At 35.1% G+C, this 24,072-nt stretch overlaps 1 protein-coding gene across 1 annotated transcript in view; it reads left to right on the forward strand.

Annotated features, from left to right (window-relative positions):
- Positions 1 to 3,591: 3,591 nt before the first annotated feature.
- The window catches only part of LOC124081087 (myotubularin-related protein 3-like), a 60,516-nt gene continuing 40,035 nt past the window's right edge, over positions 3,592 to 24,072 (forward strand). The window contains 6 exon segments of the mRNA XM_058573566.1: positions 3,592 to 3,643; positions 4,826 to 4,954; positions 7,367 to 7,410; positions 13,245 to 13,329; positions 20,187 to 20,276; positions 20,643 to 20,759. Of these exon segments, the coding sequence (XP_058429549.1) occupies positions 13,327 to 13,329; positions 20,187 to 20,276; positions 20,643 to 20,759 (210 nt within the window). The 5' untranslated portion in view covers positions 3,592 to 3,643; positions 4,826 to 4,954; positions 7,367 to 7,410; positions 13,245 to 13,326.

Raw genomic sequence — 24,072 nt, forward strand, 5'->3', positions numbered from 1 at the left:
TGAGATCATAGTTGATAGTAAAATGGCAGCTGCGGAAGGATTAGAACTTAATTTTGTTCATTGCTGCATCACCAGTGTCCGGAGTAGTACATTCCATCCAAAAATACTTGTTGAATGCATGAATCTTCACCACTTAAGCAAAGTAGGTGGATGCAGTAATGTTTTTGATTTTCTCCTTGTTTGTATTTTTAGTTATACTTGTCTTAAGCAGTAAAGGTTTTTAGGAAACTTGAGTTTGAGGGAATGAGTTTAAGCCATAGTTGCTTTACCCAGATGATAAATGTTTGTGTTTGACTTAATGCCAATGATTAAATCATCTCTCCACCAAGGAATAATCCTACCCAACCTACTACAGGTATCCTAATTTTGAATATCTAAAAAGTTAATAGACATACATAAGGAAAAAAGAAAAAAAATATATCCCTTCCAGTGGCAGTTGTAAAGCTTTTTTAAAAAAAATATTTTTAAATTTTTATTTATTTATTTAATTTTTACATAGGATCTAGCTATGTTGACCAGGATGGTTCTGAACTTTTGGACTCAAGTGATCCCATCTTAACCTCTAAAGTAGCTGGGACTACAGGTCTGCGTCACTGTGCCTTGCTGTAAAATCATTTCTTAAAATTTAATAATCCCGGATTTACTATTTAGTATTGCCTCCACACTCAAGGTGTGTTCCAAATCTGTTCTTTTTTTTTTTTTTAACTATTCAGTGCATGTGCAAGAAGATCAATTTGTTTTCATATCCACAGTAAATAAGATTGTTTTAAAATTATTTAATGTTGCTTGCCTTAAAGTTTTGAACTCTTAATATCCTGCATTTGAAAAGTTACAGGGCTATTTGAAAATTACTCCATTTTTCAAAATGTATTTCAGTTAAAAAAAAAAAAAGTTCTCCACTGTCCCCCTCTCCCATCCCCCCAAACATTTTAGGATGCCTGGCCTTTGTTTTAGTTTTTCCTGTTTTATTTATTTTTTTCAGAATAATAGGCATGAGTTTATTAGAAAGGATAGGAAAGGAGAGAAGGGGACACAGTAAAGGGAGAGAGTAGGTTCTCTCAGGAGAGGGACGCTTGTTTATATTTACTGATTAGTTTTTATGTTTTTTAAAAAGTTGGGGCTGTGGCTGTGGCTCAGTGGTAGCACACTTGCCTGGCATGTGTGAGGCACTGGGTTTGATTCTCAGCACCACATAGATCTTTATTTATTCATTTATTTCTATCAACAACTTAAAATTTTTTTTAAAAAAGTTGGGGCTGGAGTTGTGGCTCTGTGGTAGAATGGTTGCCTAGCATGGGTGAGGCACTGGGTCAGATCCTCAGCACCACATAAAAGCAAATAAAAAAAAAATAAAGGTTAAATTCTTCAAAAAATGTAATGGCTTCAAAAGATTATATAAATCATCCAGATTGGTGTACCTCTTTGCCCTGTTGAAGCTAGTGTGGTAGGTGGCACATAGGTAATCACAAACTATACTGAGTATATACTAAATTTGTCCATTCCTTCTTGGCCTTCTCAGGGCCTCTGTGACTTTCATAGTCAACCTCATTATCTTCCAGAAAGAGAGTTCATTGAGTATATTGTGTTAGGTTTCTTTCTCTGATCAAACTGTGTGATAATATCTCGTGTCATAGTATTTAATATTTAACTACGTTGATTTTTATTCTTTAGGGTTATCTCTTACAATAGATAAAATCATATTCATATAGTGTAATATGTAATGGTAAAAAACTTGTATCTTAATTCAGATAGCTTCAGAATGATTTATTTTATTTTGGGTACTGGGAATTGAACTCAGGGTCACTTGACCACTTTGCCACAGCCTATTTTGTATTTTATTTAGAGACAGGGTCTCATTGAGTTTCTCAGTGCCTTGCTTTTGCTGAGGCTGGCTTTGAACTCTTGATCCTCCTGCCTCGGCCTCTGGAGCTGCTGGCTACTGCATCTGGCCAGAAGGATTTAATTTTTGTATTCCCTTGTGATGGAACATAAGAGTAACTTTAACATTTAAGAGTTAATTAACCCCTACCTCACCCAACATAACCATATTAAATTCTCTAGCTCTAAAATTAAGATTATGTTCAAGGCCCCCAAACATAACTACTTTGAGGTACATCTGACTTTTATCATAGGAAGGTGCTCGTCACCTTTTTTTTTTTTTTTTTTTCTTTTTGTAGATGGACAGAATGCCTTTACTTTATTTGTTTATTTTTATGTGGTACTGGGGATCAAACCCAGTGCCTCACGCTTGTCTCCCGCCGAGCTTCTTTTAGACTCATGGCCCTTATGTGACAAATAGTCCTTAGAGACATGGGCAATGTATTTTGCTGGTGGTGTTTCACAGTTATATGCTTATTTCCAGTCAAGAAGATGTTTGATTTTGGTTATTGGGAAGAAGATGATTCTTTGCTGTAATTGAAGCCTACCTGTCTCAGCCTTTTCGTTGAATCTGTCTTTTTATTTGGTTCATTTCTTGGAATTTCATGGGCACCTGTGGAAATTTTACATGAACACTTAATGAACATATTTCTGACAGAATAAGTAATTTCTAAAACATGTCAGATAATTCTTAGAATAGATGTAGTGATTTTGTGTTGAATTTAATCCCACCCCACAACCCCAATTATCTTTTTTTGGAGGGGGGGTACTGGGGATTGAACTCAGGAGCACTTGACCACTAGTCACATCCCCATCCCTTTTTTGTACTTTACCTAGAGACAGGGTCTCACTGTGTTGCTTAGCACCTAGCTTTTGCTGAGGCTGGCTTTGAACCCCCAATCCTCCTTTCTCAGCCTCCCAAGCCTCTGGGATTACAGGTGTGCACCATCACACCCGGCCACAACCCTAATTATCTGATGGACGTATATCTTCTTGGGAGGTTACTAGAATAGCGTACATAGCTGGCTAGCTTCCTTGAATTCCACCCTCATTTTCTAATGAAATAGTTATTTTTCTGATTCTGAGTTTCAGTATTCATTATATTCTTCTTCACGTATATGACTTCATGTCACTTGAACCATCAGCTCAAAAGAATTGTGTCTATAAATATTGAGAGAAATAATCACAAAGGAATTAGGTCAATTAGGTCTTTTATTTCTGTAAAGGTCAGAATAGTTGCCTAGTAGAGAACAAATTCTTTGTGCCCCTTACTTTTTTCTTAAAAAAGATTCATTGGTAGAAGGCAATTATATGTACCAAAAACTTTAAGTAGAAGTCCAAACCAGAGTAGCTGTGACCTTAGATTTTAACGTACCTGTTCGTTTAAGTTGCGGAGATTTCCCTGACAAGCTGTCAGAAATGATGCTTTCTTGACTGAAGAAAATCCCTAAAATAGGAGGTTCCTGGAAAGCTCTTTTTTGTATATTTCTACTGTTGTAGAAGGCATGCAAAGACCTGGCTGGGTCTTAATTCTGTGATTTAAATATTATAAAATTTGTGGTTATTTGCTGCAATAAAGAGTGTTTTCTGAACAGTGTTTATTGCAGCAAGAAAAATCCATCATATGTTCTACCTTGTACAGAAAAATCTGGCAGTGAAATCTATCTTGATTCTTAAAATATTTGTCATTATAAAATGTGTTTCTTTTGCAGATTTCCTTGTGAAACCTTCTGATAGAAAAAGTTCTCAGTACAAACTTCATTTGGTAAGTTATACCCCCCGCAATATTCTCTCTCTGCTGATTTGAAGCAGGAAAAAATGATTTACAGAATGATGGTGGTGGTGGGGAGTCTGTCTTGTCCATAATTACTTAGATGAAGTTTTCTGTTCATTTTAATGTCTTTAAATATGGTGTGTGTGTGTGTGTGTGTGTGTGTAATTTTAATTTTATTTTTCCTTCACTAGGATACAGGGAGAGTTACTTTTTCCATATGTAATTGTGGTAATGTTCTGTGCCTGGAAATTTGTATTTAAATTGAGAGTTAATGAGTTGCAGCACAGTATTTCTTCTAAAATAAACAGCCCTTACCAATCTGGAGTTTTAAAATTGAAAACTTGATTCTTTGAATTTTCTTAAAATTGGTATATATTTATATGATAATTAATGCCTCTGAATACTAGAGGTAGTAGTACAAGTGTGAAGTTTAATTAGAAAAACAAGTTCTAAAGATTTTTCTGGATCTTACTCCAGTGTGGATATTAATCCGGCGGTATCTGTCCCTTACTGTATCTTTATTATAGCCTTATAAATCTGTTTAATTTAGGGAATTATAATTCCCTTTCATTGAAAAGTTGTACTTTGCTTTTAAGTTATTAAATCCAAACCATTGTCTTGGCTTATCATTGCCCTAGAACATGGATCCAACTCCTTAGCACGGCATGTAGGGCTCTTAGAGATGGATTTGAACAAATCTTCTATAGCTGATAACCTGTTCCCTGTGTACCTCGGCTGACTCTTGTTATAAACACGCTTGCCTACTTCCTGTCTTTTTAATACTGTTCAGTGTTCATTTTTGTTTTTTTTCTGCTATATGTACAATTTCTGTTCAATCTTTGTCTCATAGTTCAAGATCTTGCTGGTTTGGCTGGGCATCCTGTCGCATGCCTGTAATCCCAGCAGCTCGGGAGACTGAGGCAGGAGAATCACAAGTTCAAAGCCAGCAACAGTGAGGCCCTAAGCAACTCAGTGAAATACAAAATAGGGGCTGGGGATGTGGCTCAAGCGGTAAAGTGCTTGTCTGGCATGCTCGGGGTGCTGGGTTCGATCCTTAGCACCATATAAAAATAAAATAAAGATGTTGTGTCCACCTTAAACTGAAAAATAAATATTAAAAAATTCTCTCTCTCTCTCTCTCTCTCTCTCTCTCTCTCTTTTAAAAAAAAATAGGACTGAGGATGGGACTCAGTGGTTGAGTGTTGCTGAGTGCAATCCCTGGTACAAAAAAAAAAAAAAAAATCTTGCTGGTTCAATAATTAAAAGCTCAAGTCTTCTACAAAGACCTCCTTGAATGCCCAGGTCAGAATCTTTCTGTCTTTTGCATTACCATGGAATTATATTTCTTTATCTCTTCCCATACTCTATTAGTTACATCTATCAGCTCCTCAGAACTACAAATGCCAAAAGGCAAGAACTAACTTTGTGTTTGCATTATCAGTTTATATACTACTCACCCAAGTCCTGGATACCAGTGCCTTCTCACTCTAAATCCCTCTTGATTAGGGTTTTGATTTTGGTAAGGAGGGAGGAGAATAGATTGGTTTGAGTAGAAATTGGGTATCATAATCTTTGGTTTAGTTTACTGTGTTTCTTTCTTTGCAAGGATTATATAGTATATAATCAATGTCTTTGTAGTCCAAGTTGCTCAGTATCTTATTTGGTTGAATTGTTACTGTTTGCAAGTATGAATTTTTGTTTTTAAGTGAGGAATTGAGTAATTTCTTCTTTAAAAATGCTTGAAATTGGGGTTGGGGCTGTGGCTCAGAGGTAGAGCGCTTGCCTACCATGTGTGAGGCACTGGGTTCGATCCCCAGCACCACATAGAAATAAAATAAAGATATTGTGTCCATCTATAACTAAAAAATAAATACATATTTCAAAAATGCTTGAAATAACAGTTTCATAAATATTTCTGTTAATTGAATCCTGGAATGGGTACTGTTGCTGGAACTCAGAGAAGCCTGTGAGTCACCACTGTCAAATTCACATACATATATTAAGCAAAGAGAAATTTGAACTTGATGCTTGGGATAGAAATCTTGTCCTTCATTTGTTTAAAGGAGTTGCTTTGTAGAGAAAGGGTTTCTTTTTAGAAAAAGAAATATAATTCTAAGATATTGGTTGGTTTTCAGTGTTTAATATTTACAGTATCATAATGTAAATGTTTATTTGTTTTTAACTTTAAAATCAATCTACAGAAAAACATCAAAGACATTTACAAAACAATGAATGCTGGGTTTGGCCGCCCATGCTATGGGTGGTTTCAGAAATGTTGCTTGGATTTATAGAATCCCAGCAGTTTGGGAGGCTGAGGCAGGAGGATTTTGAGTTCAAAGCCAGCCTTAGAAATGGCAAGGCACTAAGCAATTCAGAGAGACCCTATCTCTAAATAATACAAAATAGAGCTGGGAATGTGGCTCAGCAGTTGTGTGTTCCTGAGTTCAATCCCTGGTACTCCCTCCAAAATAAATTAATTAATTAATATGTGCCTCAGATAAAAGGAGACCAGACATATGACAAATGGATTCAATGTGATTCTGGAATGGATCCTTTACAGGGGCAGGAGGAATGTGCAGATTTGCTATAAAAGATATAATTAGATAAATTGATGAAAGTAGAATAGAGGGCTGGGATTGTGGCTCAGTGGCAGAGCACTCGCCTAGCACGTGCAAGGCCCTGGGTTCAATCCTCAGCACCATGTAAAAATAAATAAAGGTATTGTGTCCAACTACAATTAAAAAATAAAATATTAAAAGAAAGTAGAATAGAGGTGGTGGATTACAGTCAGTGTTAAGTTTTCTGAATTTGAAAACTAGTGCTATGTTTATACAAAAGATTTTCTTTGCTTTTGAGAAATATACACTGAAAGTAGTAAGAATTAAATAAGCATGGTAGTATATGCAACCCTTTAAGAGTCAAAGAAAATAACTCTGTACACATATACAAATATGTGTGGATAAAGATACTTGGGAATTGTCCTGTCCATGTAATTTGCTTTATAATGGAATATTTTATTTAATGAAGTACAATCTTTAGATAGAACTATTTCATATATAGGATTGCGTGTAAACAGTATTAATTTTAAATGTACATATAATTAAATGGCACTAATATTGAGCATATCATATATATCATATCCTTTGATCCTTACAACTCTTTGATGTAGCTTTTATTTCTATCGTTTGCACTTCAGTATCTTCATGTGTAAAAGAAGTATCATGACTTGCCTTCAAGGTCATTGAGTTAGAACAGGTTGAGCAGACCTAATCTGGAAGTTTGATATGCTCCAAAATCAGAAAATTTCTGAAATCTCAAACACTTGTGGTTCCACACATTTTGAATAAGGGGTACTCAAACTGTATATGGCAGAATCAGGACTTGTATCTTACCTGCCCTCAGAGCCATTGCTTTACATACTTAATTGCTTTTTCTTGAGGTCATTATCTTCACACTCTGTCATCAGTTAAATGACAACCTTTTATTAACTAGTTATTTTGAGTTTCTTTTTTAAAAACTTTAGAGGAAAATTTTGTTTTCCTAATGATAAACGTAAATGTTTAAAAGTATGAAACCTAAGTCTCTGTTCTTACTATTTCCTAAAGGGATAACCATTGTTAACAATCTTTTTATCATTTTCCTGTATACATATGAACATGCTTCATGGTGAATACAGATGATGTTTTTGCTTATTCTTAACTTTTAAAATTACAGAGGACTTAAAACTTCTACCAAGTTGTTGACTATGTGGATGAAGAGTAAGTATATGCAGTCTTTGGCAATAATAACTCTTGTGCATCCTTCTCCATACAAAGTTTAGATCTTTTCATCTAGTAAATTTATTTTTTTAAGAATCAAGGCTACAGAAATAGTGACTTGATTGGAATTTACTTGTGAATGGTTGTTTTGCCTCGTTTGTTGATAATGAAAAGATGGGGAGGGGCTGGGGTTGTGGTTCAGTGGTAGAGCGCTCGCCTCGAATATGCAAGACCCTGGGTTCGATCCTCAGCACCATATAAAAATAAATAAGTGAAATAAAGGTATTGTGTCCAACTACAAATAAAAAATAAATATTTGAAAATAAAAGATGGAAACAACCTAAATATCTCATCAGTTTATGTGATTATTCTATTTCATATTAGGATATGATGGAAAATAAAAGATGGAAACAACCTAAATATCTCATCAGTTTATGTGATTATTCTATTTCATATTAGGATATGATGGAATACTGAGCTGCCATCAAAAAACACATACTGACGCAGGAAGGATTTGCTATATTAATGGAAGAAATTAGAGAACAGAATGACACTCCCTCCATCCCCCTTTTTGGAATAGATTGTATTTTTTTATATGCATACAGAATTATCTGGATGAAAGTATCGAGTAGTTAAAACTAGTTATAAACAGGTGTGGGTGAACTGAGGGGCAACAAGGAGAAGGGAACTTCTTTTTTTAATATTTATTTTTTAGTTTTAAGTGGACACAATATCTTTATTTTATTTTTATGTGGTGCTGAGAATCGAACCCAGTGCCCCACACATGCTAGGCGAGCGGGCTACCACTTGAGCCACATCCCCAGCCTTGTTTTTTTTAATATTCATTTTTTACTTGTAGTTGTACACAGTACCTTTATTTCACTTATTTATTCTTATGTGGTGCTGAGGATCGAACCCAGGGTCTCGCACGTGTGAGGTGAGCGCTTTACCACTGAACCATAACCCCAGCCCCAAACTTCTTGTTTTTTTAAGAAGCAGTTATTAAAATATAATTCTGGTGAGTGTGGTTCTATACTCCCAGCTACTTGTGAGGGTGAGACAGGAAGATTGCCAGTTTGGGATCTGTCTGGGAATTTAGTGAGACCTTGTCTTAAAATAAAAATGGAAAAGCACTGGGAATTTAGCTCAGTGGTAGAGAATCCCTGGGTTTGATTCCCAAGACGGTCTCTTGCCTTCCATCTCTCCCAGCCCTAAGCAAATACTAATTAGTTTTCTATCTCTATAGAATTTCCTTGTTCTAGACGTTTCTATGTGAACATAATCCTGCTATGGCATGTAGTCTTTTTTGTTTGGCTTCTTTTATCATGTGTTCAAAGTTTATCAATATTTCATTCCTTTCTAAGACTGAACAATAATCCATTGTTTGGATACCATTTTGTTAATCCAAATGTTCATATAGTTGAACAAATAGTTTCCACCTTTTGGTTATTTCGGTAATGTTGCTGAGAACATGTATGTATAAGTTCTTATGTGTTCATACTTTTTTGTTTTCTCAGATAAATACTAGGAATGCTATTGCTGGGTCAATTGGTAAATCTATTTTATTGTTTGAGGAAATATGAGGCTATTTTCCAAAGAGGCTGCACCATTTTATATTCCCACCAGCATCATAAGAGGGTATTTGTTTACCTTTTATAGCTATTTTTAAAATATCTTACATGGACCATCCATTACTATTAGACCTAAGCAATGTGAATTTGCTTATCAGACTAACAGTAATGATTCAACTTATTTCTTTTGTGGTGAAAGTGTAACTACCACAATGCGGCCCAAGTTATGCAAGTGAGGTGTTGCAATGACCCTTGAATATTTCCTAAGGATTGTTCATGACTATTCTTTGTAGCTTTAAAAGGAATCTTTAAAAACTTTTTAATTCAGATTGGTTGCAGACTTACCCATGATCTTGGCTTTTACTTGTGAATTTGGAATTCCTATGGCAATTTTAAATTTTTCTCAAATTCTTAAAGCAGCACTTCCAATTTTCTGATTTTATTTTATCTACTTATTTTCTCTCTTGAATTGTAAATTCTCCACTCTCCCTTAACCCCTACATCCATGTTTTTACCTTTGTTATGTTGTTATACTCCAAAATACCTTTCAGATCTTTGTCTTTCTTCTGTCTCTACTTCCACTCTTCTAAATCAAAACACCATCTTCTTCCTGTAATTGTTCCCGATTGTCTTCTTTATTCTTTCCGTCTTTTAATCCATTCACCACACAATAGTCAGCATGATCTTCATGTCACTCTTCTGTTTAAAACCTGTAAATGGTATCCTGTTGTGCTTGGAATATAATCTTTACATGATCTTTTCCTTATACATTTCAACTTTAAATTGGGCTACTTTCACTCTGATTCAATATATTTTAGCTAGAATGATTTCTTCCTTTTAGTTCTTCAAATATGTCAGTCTTTCTGGAATACTATGCTGTTATCTATACCAGAAGTTTGACCCCCCCCCCCCAATCCAAGCCAACTTTTCTGATGTAGTCTCTTGCATCCTCTTATTCATTCTCTGTCTCAGCATCCTAATTGTTTCCTTCATCACATTTAACACACTTTGTAATTATTATCTTTTTCTGTCTGTCATTAGAACAAAAACTGCATTAGTGTAAGAACCAATACATATCAAACTATCTGACCTAGGTTCTTGGGTAATTTTTGACTTCCTGCAGTGTAGTATGCTGTTTTCAAAGTCTTTATTTGGTACAGAAATCAAAGGCATCACTTCTGGATGAAGACTTTTTAAATTGATTTAGTCTTTTAATGCTAAGTGGCAGATCTTCATTGTGATTATTTCCATGCTTACTAAAAATTTAGCCTTAACTGTGAAGTTAGCATATGTGTATATGATGTAACTGCTGATCAGCAGTTTACTTTTTTATTTATTTTATTTATGTATGACAGAAGAATTCATTACAATTCTTGTAACAATTTACTTTGTAATTGGAATTTTAATTTTAGTGAATTGTCACTAGATGAGTACAATTCAGCTGGTCATCTTACTCTGTGATGCTTGTATGAGTTTTCTGTGCATTTTTTTCTGGGGAAAAAATAAACCTTAAAGGACACTAAATGTGCTGGGTGTTGTGGTGCAAGCCTGTAGTCCCAGCCACTTGGGAAGTAGAGGCAGGAGGATTGCAAGTTCAAGGTTAGCTTAGGCAACATAGCAAGACCATGTCTCAAAATAAAAATTAAAAGGGGTTGGGTGGGTAGGTGGGGCTAGGGATGTAGCCTAATTATAGAGTGCTTGCTTAGCCTGGGTACAATCTATATTACCGCGCCCCCCCCCCCCCGACACACACACACACAAAGACACAGAGTGCACATTGGTGTTTATTGTATAAACAATAAATTTGGTTTTGTGATGTCCAGAACTTCAATTCTTTAAAATGTTTCTTTATAACAGTCTTTAACATATGTATTTTTAAATTGACACATAGTGATTGAACATATTTATGGAGTATAGTCTGTACAGTGTGATATTTCAGTACATGTATGCAATATGTAATGATCAGATCAGACTTATTATTGACATTTATCACCTCAGACATTAATCATTTCTTTGTGGGGGGGGAACTTTGTGTGTTCTAAATCCTTTATTTTGATATAATCAACTGTTGTTGACCACAATTACCATATGGTGCTATAGAGCATTAGAAGTTATTCCTCCTCCTATCTAGTTTTACCTCTGTATACCTGTTAACCATCCTCTCTCCTCTCTCCCTCACCAGCCTTTTGGGCTCTGTTAGCCATTATTCTATTGTCTGTTTCTTGGAGATCAACTTGTTAGAGTCTACGTGTAGGTGAGAATATGCATTATTTGTCTTTTTTGTGTCAGAATTATTTCACTTAAAGTAATGTCCTGTGTTTGATCCATATTAATGCAAATGATAGAATTTCATAATTATTTTTTGTGGGGGTACCAGGGATTGAATTCAGGGGCACTTGACCACAGAGCCACATCCCCAGCCCTATTTTGTATTTTATTTAGAGACAGGGTCTCACTGAGTTACTTAGTGCCTGGCTTTTTTGCTGAAGCTGGTTTTGAATTTGCGATCCTCTTGCCTTAACCTCCCCAGTGCTGGGATTACAGGCGTGCACAACCACATCTGGCTCATTGTTTTTTTTTTTTTTTTCTTTTATGGTTCACTAAGTTGCTGAGGTTGATTTCAAACTTGCAGTCCTCCCACCTCAACTTCCTGAGTTGCTGAGTTTATAGGTGTAGGCCACTCTGCATAATACCTCTCTCCTTTTTAATTCTAACAGTTTCCCTCTTACAACATCTTTACTTCCTATTTCAAGTACCATATTCTGTTATTTCTTACCCCTAACTCTGTTTTCTTTGTAGCGTTTATCAGCTAACTACTTAACATTAGATTCTGTTTCTCTTGAGGAAGACCGCTTCTTGACTTTTTATGCACAATTGTCTTTCTAAAGCCTAGCAATGCCTGGAATATAGTAGGTATTGAGTATATTTATTGGAGTGAACAAAGGAAATAATCTTATGCCAATTTGGGTCATTATCAAATCACAAAGATTTGGTGTGGGTTTGAAGGAATGTCAAGAATGATGACTGTGACTTGGCTTATTACTGAACCCTGTGGTCTTTTCTGTAAACAATGGATTATATCAAGCTCTTGTCCTTGATCTTCATGGCCTCTCTTTATACTTATACAGCTTAAATCCTGTTCACACACTAATGTCTCCCACATTTATATTAATATTTCTGACTTCCATCTTTTAGATCTCTAGTCTGGTTTATCTAGCACTTTACTTGGCATTTTCAACTGGATATTTGATGGGCATCTCAAATGTAATACGTCTGAAATAGAACTTACAATTCTCCTTTGTTTCTTCACTCCCGTCTTTGCATGGACGTTCCCCATCAGTAAATCCTTGCTTTCAGTTGCTGGGGCAAAAAAAAATTGACTTCCTTTTTATTTACATTTAATTCATGAGCTCAAATCCTGAAGTTGATACTTGCAAAGTATATCCAGAATCTAGCAACATCCCACCATTTCCATTACTATTACCTTGTCTCTTGGCTGGATCATTGCAGTTACCTTCCAACTGTTTCTTCCTTTGTTTCTTTCTCATTCCCAATAGTCTAAACTATTCCCTATCTACATTCATTAGCCAGCATAATCCTTGAAAGTAAATCATTTGATGCTCTTCTTGCTCACAATACCCCAAAACCGTTATATGATATGGACCCTGCTACTTCTTTGATGTCCCCTGTTCTGTCATTTACACTGTCCTCTGTTTTGTCATTTACACTGTCTTATATGGTTTATATTGAATGTTAACCAGGATAGCCTCTGTTTTTTGAACTTTAGCAAATCAGAATTACATGAGACTAATCTATTCAAAGAAAAGAGCAACTTACTAAAGATACTACTTTAATAGCCTATCTTTGCATTTCTAGTAGGGTATTCTTCCCCTTTCTCCTTTTTGTTCTTAACAAAACAGGTAAAAGGAGCTGGGCACTGTAGTACACGAGAGATCCTCACACTTCAGCCTCCCCAAAAGCCAGGATTACAAATTTGAGGCCAGCTTGGGCAACTTGGCAAGGCCCCATCTCAACAAATAAAAAGGGGTGACAGTATAGCTTGGTGAGAGAACAGTCTGGGCTCAATTCCTGGTACCTCCAAAAATAAATAAATAGATAGATAGATAGATAGGAAGTATTAGCACAGGTGAATATAGAATATTGGAATAACAAACAGGTTGTTCATATTTTGCTTGCTAAATATGTTTGCTTCCCATAGACAGAAGATCCATACAAACATTTTCTCTTTCTCTTAAATAAAAGATCTCAGCATAAGAGAAAGAAGAGCTTTGCCAGACACTGAAGAAGGGACGGGGATCTCTCCTCCTAATCTGGGCCTCCTGTCATGGTAAGTATAAGGAAATAAGAAAATTGGAGTTGAACTCAATTCTGACAATTCAGCCGAACATTATTCCATACTTACCCATTTCTGTTTTTGTTAGAAATCATTTTTCTTTCTCCTAGAATCTCTCTTCTTTTATTATTAGTAATGATAGGGTACTCCAGTATATGGAGCAGTTTCATTTCTCTTAACTTGAATTCTGTGACCTGGACACTAAGTCTCATTTTAAATCAGCTAGTGAATGGAACCAAAGAATAGCATATGGTTCCTGGGCTCTAGGTTTTTCATTCCTTTTCTAGGAAACTGGCCTGGAGTATAGCTCAGTAGTAACCCAAGGCTCTGGGCTCAATCCTCAGTACCAAAAGAAGAAAAAGGAAAAGAGAGAAAAAGAAATTTCTAGGAAGTAGGATATAGTGACAATGATTTTTTCATCTGAATAGTCTTTACTTTTTTTAATTGACAAAATTATGTATATTGTGTGCAATGTTCTTTGAAGTGTGTATACATTATGGAATGGCTACATTGAGCTAGTTAACATGCGTTACCTCACAAAGCAATTCCCTATATTTCCTATGAGTCTTGCTCTCTTTCCCCTCACCCTCCTTTCTTGCCCTTCAGTACTAGATATTGGACCCGGGGCTTAGCACATGCTAGGCAAGTGCTCAACCACTGGGTTACATCCCCAGCCTATCTATGTCTCTTCAAAGCAGTATTTTGGTTCGGTAGTAGGGCAGCAGATCTGCATTCCCCTACTTGAATCTTTGACTGAAAAGAACATATCATGTACAGTTCAGTGATTTCTGGACCATTTAGGGTCCAGGGAAGGCAGAGAAGATGGAGCAACAAGCCAACTACATTTTTATTAATCGAGGACATATAAACAGCACTTCAGATCTTAAGAGAAAAATGATTCTCTGTAATATTGTCCTGTTTCTACCTTATGGTGTTTCCTAGATCCAAACTGTTTCATGCTGGTGCACAAAAAAGGAATTGAAAAGACCATGTTAATTTCAAGCTTCATTAGGGATGTGTATGGAAAATGCTTTTAAAATTAAAAACATAGTAAAACAAAACAAAAAAGGTAGTTGTGCAGAAATGTCATATGAAAAAGAGGAGAAAGGTAACTGTTCTCTTCTTAAAGGTAGACTCTTTTTTTCTTAGTTTGTGGGCATTACAACTTTCTAATTTCTTGTACCCAAACATTAACATTAATGTTAACATTACTGTTAATTCTCTAGGCTACACTTTATTTTACTACCTGTCTCAGGGGTTTTTTTTGTTTGTTTGTTTTTTGTTTTTTTGTGTGGTGCTGGGTCTCAGTTTTCAATGAATTTAAAAAGTGCTTGCCTTGTATTTATATGGTATGCTATGCCAATGCTAATGTTTATCAAATTATGGGCTTATGAAAGCAGATCTGTTCTCTATGGAGACTTTGTCCTTCATCTTATACCACATAGCTAGAAACAAATAGCATGGCCCTCTTCTTGGTGCTGCTGGGATCTCTTTGGTGCCCAACTATCTTCCTTGTGTACTTCCTGCCCCTATGCTGCAGAAATGTTCTGGAGACACCTCTATGTGTGATAATTGGGGAACAGCTTGACTGTGGTGCGTCCTGCCCCCCACATAAAACATTATAACACATTTTTTTTTTTAATTCTCATTTGTAATTCTACCACCAGAACTTATGGTTGTGTTTTCCTAAGTAGTCCTTGTCATTCATATATCTACATATATAGTTACAATAACATAATGAAATCTTTTGCTCATTTCATTCAGTGCATTAAACGTTTTCCCATGTTGATTTCTTGGATTCCTAAAGATCGTTTTACTAGCTACATAATATCTTGCAAGTTATTCAGCCTTTGATCCACTCATATGGTATATATTTAATATACCATATTGTTTTAACATTCAGATTATATGTCCTTAATCCTTAGTTTTTTGTAAGAAAGGAGCATTGAACTTTGTTTTTGATGTGTATTTCTGTAGTAATCTGAAGGTAACAGCCTCTCCTACCTCTTATAATCTTAAAAGATCTAAAATGATATTTAAGTCTCTTTGAGAGACCAGGCATTATGAAAAGATGTTTTTATTTTCAGTATGGAAAAATCTTAAGCATAGACTATATGAGGAAAGAATTTGTAGTGAACTCTCATATATATCAGTTGCAGTAACTATCAGTTTATGGCTACTTGTTTTATCTGATTCCTACTCTGTGCTTCCTAGCCCTTTGAATTGATTTGACCGAATTTCAAGGACTGTAGCAAGGGAAATATATTTTCAATGACTATAAATACTAGCCCCAAGAATAGTGTATGGACAATACTGACAGTAAGAAGACCAGTGATTACTTTTACGTTTTTTGAACATGAACACTATATATATAGATTTAGTTCATAGGACTTAATTGGTCAGCAGTCTTCTCTTATGTGCTTTAAATATTTATATTTAATGTTGACTTCTCCTCTGAAGTATGTACTTAACTTTCTTACCTGCATAATTTAGCCAGTAGCAGAAACCAACCTGAAACTGTGGTTGACTGATCCCTTTTCTGGATTTTGCAAGTGACCCTGCTAACTTTACAGAGCTAGGTGGAGCCAAAGAAATACCAGATTCTACATCACCTGGCATTCCTGAGTAATACCAGGAAATCAACAATGTGGAATGCATTTTTTAATACTAATGAATAAGTGCATATATCCTAAGCAAAATCTGTTCCCAGCTTTTTATCACACCACTACTTTCCAGTTCTGCCTCTTCCCAGTTTCCGTCCCTATTAACTGTGTCAAGTTGGGTTTCTTTTTATACCTGTAAAATCACAGAGACTATAATAAAATTAGGCAGTTAGTTAGTTGGTCCTAATGTTAATTAAATCTTTGAGGTTAAATGCAGTTCTGTGTAAAGCCCCATTTTTCTTTCTTTTTTAAAATATTTTTTTAGAGGTTGATGGAGCTTTATTTTATTCATTTATTTATATGTGGTGCTGAGAATCTGAACTCAGTGCCTCACACTTGCCAGGCAAGTACTCTACCACTGAGCTACAACCCCAACCCAGGGGGACATTTTTCTGAAGCCTTATAGGTAATATGAGCTGAGGCAGTATTTTTTAAAAAGAGCATTTATTTGATTTAAATGAAAATAAGTACTTCATGTTCTTGTCTTGCTGGCTTAATTGTCAGTTCTCATATGTTGAAAGCAATTTTCTTTCAGTGTTCAGTAGCTACTTTGGTTAGGTACATTAGTCTGGATTAGCACCAAAGTGAGTGTGCTAGCAAGAATGAATAGGTAAATGGCTTCTCTTTCCTTTTTTTTTTTTTTTTCCTTTTTCCTTTTCTTTTTCTTAAAAAGCCTGCTACATTATTTCAATTCTGAGCTGTTTTGAGGGTCAGTGGAAAACTGGGTCAAGGAATCACATAAAGAAATAATGAGTGCCTCTGTAAAATGATCTTAAAGACAGTAAAAGTTTAGGCCTTATACATTTATGTGAGTTAAAAAGCTAGTTAATGTGATGCTGAGAAGGTATGTTTAAAGTGTACTTTCAGGTAAGACTTTTTAAAAGCTGTCCCCTCTCCCTCTTTTATAGCATTTCCTACCTATTCCCTGTTGGTTCATGAGAACATTTTTTCTTGATTCGGGATTTTCTCTCTCTTTTCCTTTTATTCCCTTTAAGTGTAAACATTAAGCCTTCTTTACGTCAAGAGATACCTTTCATAATGAAAGTAGGATTTTTTTTAAAACCAGTACTTATGGTAGAAAAGTGGGTTCTTTTTTAAAAAAATCACTTCCCCCTGTTCTTTCACTCATTAATTGACTTCAAACGAAATGAGTGGAAAGGCATAATATAGTACAGATCAACACAACATTTTTCTTTTTTTGTATTATTTTTTTTATTTGTTTTAATTAGTTACACATGACAGTACAATGACCTTGACATATCATACATTTGAATCAGATGGGACATAATTCAACATTTTTCATTTAACAAGTTATTTTGGTGTTTATAGGAGTGGAGTCATTTACAGACTTTAGTACACTTTAGGTAATTACTCTTTCCGATACCACTAAGCTCTGTCATATCAGCCTTATTAAAGTGCATCACTTAATTATTTTTTTAAAAAATTTATTAGTTATTGATGGACCTTTATTCATTTATTTTTTTATATGTGATGCTGAGAATGGAACCCAGTGCCTCACATATACTAGGCAAGCACGTTACCATCAAGCTACAACCCCAGCCCTCATTAAACATTTTTATTTTGGCTACATAAGAAACAAAAGTTGTTTTCTTTTTTTTATAATTTTGCTTTTAAAATTATTTGATTATCAGCTACAGTTTCTTAACAATTATCCTGGGATGCTTGTAATCCTAGGGAAATATTTTTTTTATAATAATAATAAAAGTGTATTTAATGAAAGTTTCATAATTTTTCATAGCATTTTATAAACCATTTGTAAAATTATATTTTTATAATTTGAAGCTATTTAAAAATTTTAAATATCAATCTTTTTTAAAGGCCCTTAAAAAGCTCATGTCTCAAAATAAAATGGTTTAGTCATTTTGTAGCAAAGATTGCTAGAATGATGGTTGAGGTCATTGTTAAATTCTGAGTGGCTTTTTCTGTCATGGATTAACAATAGGAGAATAGTTTTGGGACAAGTTTGGCTTTTCAAATTATACAGCTTTAATTGTTACTTAGTATTAGAGTGCAGTCTGGAATAGAAGTTCTGAAACCCTTTGGTCTCAGCATCTCTTTTTACATTGATAAATTATTAAGGACTCCCAAGAGGGCTTGTTTATGTGGGTTATGTTTGCTGTGTTTACTGTAATAGAAATTAAAGCTGAGAAATCTCTCAAATGCTTATAAATTCATTTAAAAGTAAGAAATTACATGGCAATATAAGTATTTTTAATTAAAAATAACTTCTTGTCCAAAAATTGTGTAAATTTTCTGATCTCTTTAATGCTTGGTTTAATAGATGACACATTCTCATATCTACTCTCACATTCGATCTATTAAAATATGTTTTATTTCAAATGTGAGGAAAATTCAGCCATACATAAATAGGTAGTTAGAAAAGCGAAGAGTATTTTAAAAGTGTTTTAGATAATCACGTGTATTTTCTTTTAATACTACACCAAAACTTGACAAGTGGTAGTTCCTTAATTTAGTTGCAGTGTGAATCTAAAACTATAAGTGAACCTCTTTGTTCTATTTTAACCGTTTTTGATCTGTCTTGTAATTTTTTGGCAGGTGTGTGGTTCTGGGGATCAAAACCTGGGCATTGTGTGTGCTAGGCAAGCACTTTACCCCTGAACTCCAGCCCTTATCTTGCACTTTTATCCATGCATGATTTAAAATATCATACATTGGTCATTAGGAAAATAATAGGTTCATTATGCAATGCAGGTCTTTTCAACTGTTGACATATAGTGAATTTTTAAAACATCATATTTGATATATCACACTGATTTTATCACAAAATTTTTGAATATTGGAAAGCTATCAAATTCATGGTGGCAGATGACAGGTTTTCCAGTATTGTAATTTTTGCATAAAAAATATATTGTCATTTGGAAAAAAAGATCTGCCATATGGCCAAGTCTTAATTTCCACAATTTGTCCATCAGTTATTCTTTCAATTAAAAATTGTGCATAAAAAATGGCTAGTTCATTGTTAATTGAAAGTCACATAGATATTTTTCCTTGAAGCAACCATAATATTTCAGTATAATTTTCTCCTGCCTTTTCCAAGGTCATTTTTAGTTAAATTGGTATGTCTGCCTTGATTGTGCTAAGGTGCTCAGTTTACCCTTCTTATTCTTTTTACAGTATTGGAACAAGTGTCAACACAGTAGGAAAAAGGCAGATAATGCCTTAATATTATTGTAAAGGTGGTTTTGACCTCATAGAATCTGCAGACTTCACTTGAAGAACCACACTGATAAAAGTAGTGTAATCTTATGGTTTTATTTAACAGCAACTCTAATCCTAAGTATTGTTTATACGCCCCCTCCCCCACCCAGAGGAGATTTATAACATTGTGATAAGTAGCATGTGCTAAATGTTCAGTAAGTAGTGGTTATAAGTTGAACATGATATGGTTTTTGCTGTTTTAAAAATGGTTGTGTTAAAAAAATGTATGTATGTATGTATGTATCAATTCCTGGGTTCAACTCCCAACACTGCTCCCCTCTCTCCTCAAAAATCTGTGTAAACAGATTTCACTATCATTTTGAGTCAGGCTTTCTAACACATTACATTTCTTTTGGGTCTTCCTGTAACATTACTTTTTAAAATGTGAATTAAATTGTAGTGCAATTTAGATGAGAAGTTTTTGTTCTCTTTTAAATTTCCTTAACAGAAATAGATTTATTTGGGAATATAAGGCAGATTAATTTAGGGCTGGTATTTATACATGTTTCAAATTTGAGAAATTTAGTTGTTACTTTTTCTTAAATATTCTTTCAAGATTCGATTGATGAAAATTTCACATAAAAATCAAAGGTGACACAAAGGCTGGAGTCCCAATATCTCCTTCAGTGGCAGATCCCACTGTGTCACAACTTCCTCTCACTAGGCCCCACCTTTTAAAGGTACCACCACCTCCCAGTAGCACCACAGACTGGTGGCCAGCCCTTTAACATATGGACCTTTGGAGGACACTTATCCAAACCATAGTAGCAGTTAATATGTTGATGGAACAGTTTGGGGAATTAATATTTTTTCCTGCATTTTTCTGCCTATTTGCCTTGGTCATTGGGCTCTTACTGTGATTATGTGAGAAGACATGGCAGAAAAACTAAATATAGATAACTAGAAGTTTTTGAAGTTATTTATTTTAATTTTTTTTTTTTTTTTCAGGATGAAGAGACTCGGCACAGTCTTGAGTGCATCCAGGCCAATCAGATCTTTCCTAGGAAGCAGCTGATTCGGGAGGATGAGAATCTTCAGGTAATCATAGGCCACTTTGGATTGTAATATGTATTTAGCATCATAGTAATGATGTAGCAGAGCTAATGGATTAAAGGGATGGACTTATAAACATATATTTTTTTTAAGCCATACCTATAGAAATGCAAGCTGGAAACCATTGTAGCAAGACTTATGTTCTTAGAGTATCCTTCCTTTAGGAGTCCAGGATTTGAATAATTACATTTGAATTAGGTGGGTATAATCTCATCCTCTTGACTTATGTACTGTACTTTAAACCTGGATGACTGTCCATTTAAAGAGGATGCACTATCTATTCACCCGACCTTTGTTTAAAGACTTGGCCTTAATTGCTTCAGAACTCTGAAGAGTTTCTTCATTTTGAAGGTTCCTTTCCTTGAACTTCATGGAGAGAGCACAGAGTATGTGGGTCGTGCTGAGGATGCCATCATTGCCCTTTCAAATTATAGACTTCACATCAAGTTCAAGGAGTCTCTTGTTAATGTAAGTGATTACTAACTACTATCTCTAAGGCAGACATAGAAAGTTTAAGTTGAAAAAACTTTGTAGTGTACTCAGAGACATACAGGATTTGGGTGTGTGCAAGCATTGTGTGCTCTGCTTTTCTCTGTTTTGCACTTGAAGGACATTTAGTTAGTCAGCAATTCTTATGCCTTATTTAAAATGATGTATTTAATTGTCAGCTAAGGTGTTCAATGTTTAGTTAAAACTGAATAATTTGCACTAAGTAATGCCTTATGTTAAGCTTTATAAAAGTACAGAGTCTGAATAAGCTTTTATTCCTCAATTGTTAGTAGTTACCAACTACTTCCTGGGCCTTAATGTCAGATGATATGTGCTTTGAGCTCACTGCAGACTCATTATAGGATGAAGTTACTCTAATGGCTCCTAAGTGGTATAAGTATAGATGTTAAGTGCAATGTTTATTTGCATAATGGACCATATATTACCTATATTACCGAAGAAAAGGAATTCTTAAGGGTATACTTACCCTTTTTCAATTATGAGGGTCTTTTCAGTGAACTGGATCTTTCAGTGTACTGCTGTCATTTAGTAGATTTAAATGAAACCCACAGAGGCACAAAAGTTGTACTTGCACAAAACAAATGCATTCTTCATTTGCTAGTATTGTGGTTTTCTGCATGTCAGTGCTAGCGCAGAGAAATATATTATAACACCTAATAAGAGGTCAGTATTATATCCCATTCAGATTGTGTTTTGGTTTTCATTTTGTGGTTCTTTGAGATCTGTCACTTTTATTCATTTTACTCACCAGTCCAAAAGTTACCCAAATCCTCTTTGATTTACCATGAGTCAGTGGCTGCCATTTTCTTAGTATGTGTTATCTAATTTAATCTAATCTAATCTCTTTTTGTAGTTAAGCATTGGACAACCTACCAGGCACGGTCCTTAAGCCACATTGCTTGTTGTTTAATTAATCAGATGTAGTTAAGTGCTGGGAGCCATTAGCCAAGTAAGTAGGTATGACAGTTTCCTTGCCAGCATACCCCATGTTGCAGTGACATTGAATGTAGGTGACCTTGCTCAAGGACCAAGGCGGATTAGGGCGTTCCCGGTTTAGGTTCCAGGTTTAAGGTTTAAGATTATTCCTGCTGGGAATAGGGCATATCCTGCTGCCTGAGTTCCCCTTGAGTTCTCACGGGATTCAGACAGTATATTTTTGGGAGACAGAAACCCAGTGGAGGTGGATTTGAGAGAGAACGTGGATTTCCCCAGAACGTGTTTGTAGACGGCTGGTGTGAGTTCGGGAATAAAGAGTGATTGTGTGCCCAGCCAGACTGGGGCATTTGTGCCCAGCCAGACTGCGGCAGTTAAGCATTTATGTCCAGGAGCCCTTTTGACCTGAATTCCTCTGGATTCTAGATTTGGGCTACAATCTTAGCTGTTACATCAATTTTCTGTCCATCAGTTAAAAGTATGTGTCAAATTCATCAAGGAATGAGGCAATACTTATCATCCATACCATATAGCATTATGATCAGGAGGGTCCATTTGGATTTGAGTGTATGATGGAAAAGAAAAGGTGGAAATTCTAAAATTTCAGCCATCAAAAATTTCCCGTCATCTACTATGGAAGTAATAATTAATAGAACTACACAATTTAGTTTTGTTTTCTTTCAGTGTTTTAAATGGATAGAATCAATGAAGTTATTTCAGTAAAAGTAAATTGCATGTGAAAATGATAGAGTTTCATGTCATTGCATTTTCCCATGCCGTACTGTATTATCAGCATTTTGGGTTTTAACTGGTTTTAGATCTATTTTGGGAATGGTTGGTTGGAGAGTCTTGCCATTCACTATCTTAAAGCCCTTCAGTGTTTCTTTTCTGTTTCTAAGATGAAAATCAAATTACTTTGCATGATGTAAGACAGTGATCTTTGAGTCCCTGCTAGCTTTTCTATGTTCTTCTTCCCTCTTCTCACCTTTTGTACTAGTAAAACCAGCCTCCCTGGACTGGTCAGTCATACCTCATATTTCTCTTCAGTGTTACTTCTTATCTCTCCCTTGTTTCCTGCTCAGCAAACTTCTCTTCACCTCTCAAAACCCACTTCAGGTGATAACTTCCTCTAAAAAGCCTTGCTCAGTCCTCATTCCTTTCCTGACAGTTAATTATAGTCATGTGGCCTCTTCTTTATCTTGAACATATCTTTACAATATTTACTAGGCATATTGTAATTTTTTGGTTTTCATCTTTGTATCTCCAGGATCCAGCTTGTTTCCTGATGTTTTGCTATCTAATAGATATTAAGTTAATTGAAGTTACTATGAATTTGAAATAGACATTGAGCAATTTTTTCCCCTTTTTGAATTTATAGTTCATTTTAAAACAATGTATTGCTATGGGAATAGGCCTGTATATTTTGTGTGTATGTGTGGTTTTTGTCTCAAATAGTAGCTCTATGTGTAGGTTGTTTACTGGAATTGTGGGTCCCTTTTACAGATGAAGTATTATGCTTAAGGAAACTTACCACTGCTCTTACTTTTGGACCCAATTCCTCATATACATGTTTTCTCTAGCATTATAATTCTAAGGCTTAGAGCCTACATGCCACTTAAAAGCCCAAAATAATGGCTTTGCACAAAAAGATGGTTGTGCAAAAATATTTTGACATTGTAGTGTCTATAAACACTTCCTATTTAGATAGATCAGCCTTTCTCCATACTAATATGTTAATCTCATCATAGCATTAGATTTTTGGAACCTCAAGTTATTCCAGGAAATAATGACTTCTCCTGCATCAGACGTGGGTGGAGATCAGAGGGTTATTGATAGTGTTGTTTCTCATCTCCCTCCCTTTGTCCTTTCCTCAGCAAATAAATACTTTAGTAAAATATAGGAGATCAAGAAACCCCTGTTAAATATGTTTGATTTGGATGTAATAATCTTTAAGCCATCAGTATCTAAATGTGCCTTTCTGTGTTGTAGCATGCCCCACTTTACATCATTTAGCACTTTAGAAAATGACTTGCCATCAAGTTTAAAAAAGCTACCTGGTATCATGTATTCTTTTGTAATTTCACAGCACATTGAGTAAAATGTGTCAGTATATTTAGATACCATGAACATCATTACCTTAATCTACACATATTCACTAAATATCAAGGTTCCAATTCCTAGGGTAAACAATCTCTGTAATAGAGTTCGTTTGTAACATTTAAGGTATGAATTGCTTCCATTCTTAGTTTTTTTCCAAAACTATATTTTTACATATATGCAGGTATATTTCTTTGAAACTTAGATAATATATAAACAGAGAAATGTTCAAGTGGAATTT

This window comes from Marmota monax, unplaced genomic scaffold (genome assembly GCF_021218885.2).
Source record: "Marmota monax isolate L192 unplaced genomic scaffold, Marmota_monax_Labrador192_F-V1.1 WCK01_AAM20220418_F8-fsc01272, whole genome shotgun sequence".
Classification (NCBI taxonomy): Eukaryota; Metazoa; Chordata; class Mammalia; order Rodentia; family Sciuridae; genus Marmota; species Marmota monax.